General features: G+C 41.8%; 1 protein-coding gene across 1 annotated transcript; it reads right to left on the reverse strand.

Annotated features, from left to right (window-relative positions):
- Positions 1 to 97: 97 nt before the first annotated feature.
- Positions 98 to 535, reverse strand: LOC104774812 (protein disulfide-isomerase 5-4-like; the record flags this gene model as incomplete). Its single annotated transcript, XM_010499250.1, has 2 exons — positions 326 to 535; positions 98 to 250 (listed from the first exon to the last, which is right to left on the reverse strand). Coding segments are annotated over exons 1-2 (360 nt in total), but the record flags the coding sequence as incomplete, so codon positions are not given.
- Between the last annotated feature and the right edge of the window lie 6 nt (positions 536 to 541).

Raw genomic sequence — 541 nt, forward strand, 5'->3', positions numbered from 1 at the left:
CAAAGAAAAAGATGAGCAGAGTGTAACTTCGACCCACCGTACCAATCCGAAACTGTGTAACACATATAAGGCAGCAAAAGGGGATAATGATGCCTACCTGCATCGGTGAGAGCTCGAAGTGAAACTTGGCGACTGGTAAATAGTAACTTTGAGCAACACTGCTATGTGCTGTGTACTCATACTCTTCAATCATAACCTGTCCATTGCTTTTCACTACCTCTGTCTTTACTATTTGAAGATAATGCTCGATCTGTCCATGGAGAACAACACCTTAAAGCATGATTAGACGATTTAAATAGTAGTTATTGAGTTTTTACAAACTTACAGTAACATTAGGGCCGAGATCACGTTGGTTTATGAAGGGACGTCCGTCCAAACGGTCATGGTTTCGGCCTAGATAAGGTGATAAGCGCTTTAGCTCAGAAAATTTCTGAGGCAAAATCCTCCGCCCAAATGATAGATGGTTAACAACATGGGACATATTCATCTGAGAAGTATCAAAGGAATGAGATCCCGAACGAGCTGAAACCATCAAGTTGCC

This window comes from Camelina sativa, unplaced genomic scaffold, assembly GCF_000633955.1.
Source record: "Camelina sativa cultivar DH55 unplaced genomic scaffold, Cs unpScaffold05795, whole genome shotgun sequence".
In the NCBI taxonomy this organism is placed as follows: Eukaryota; Viridiplantae; Streptophyta; class Magnoliopsida; order Brassicales; family Brassicaceae; genus Camelina; species Camelina sativa.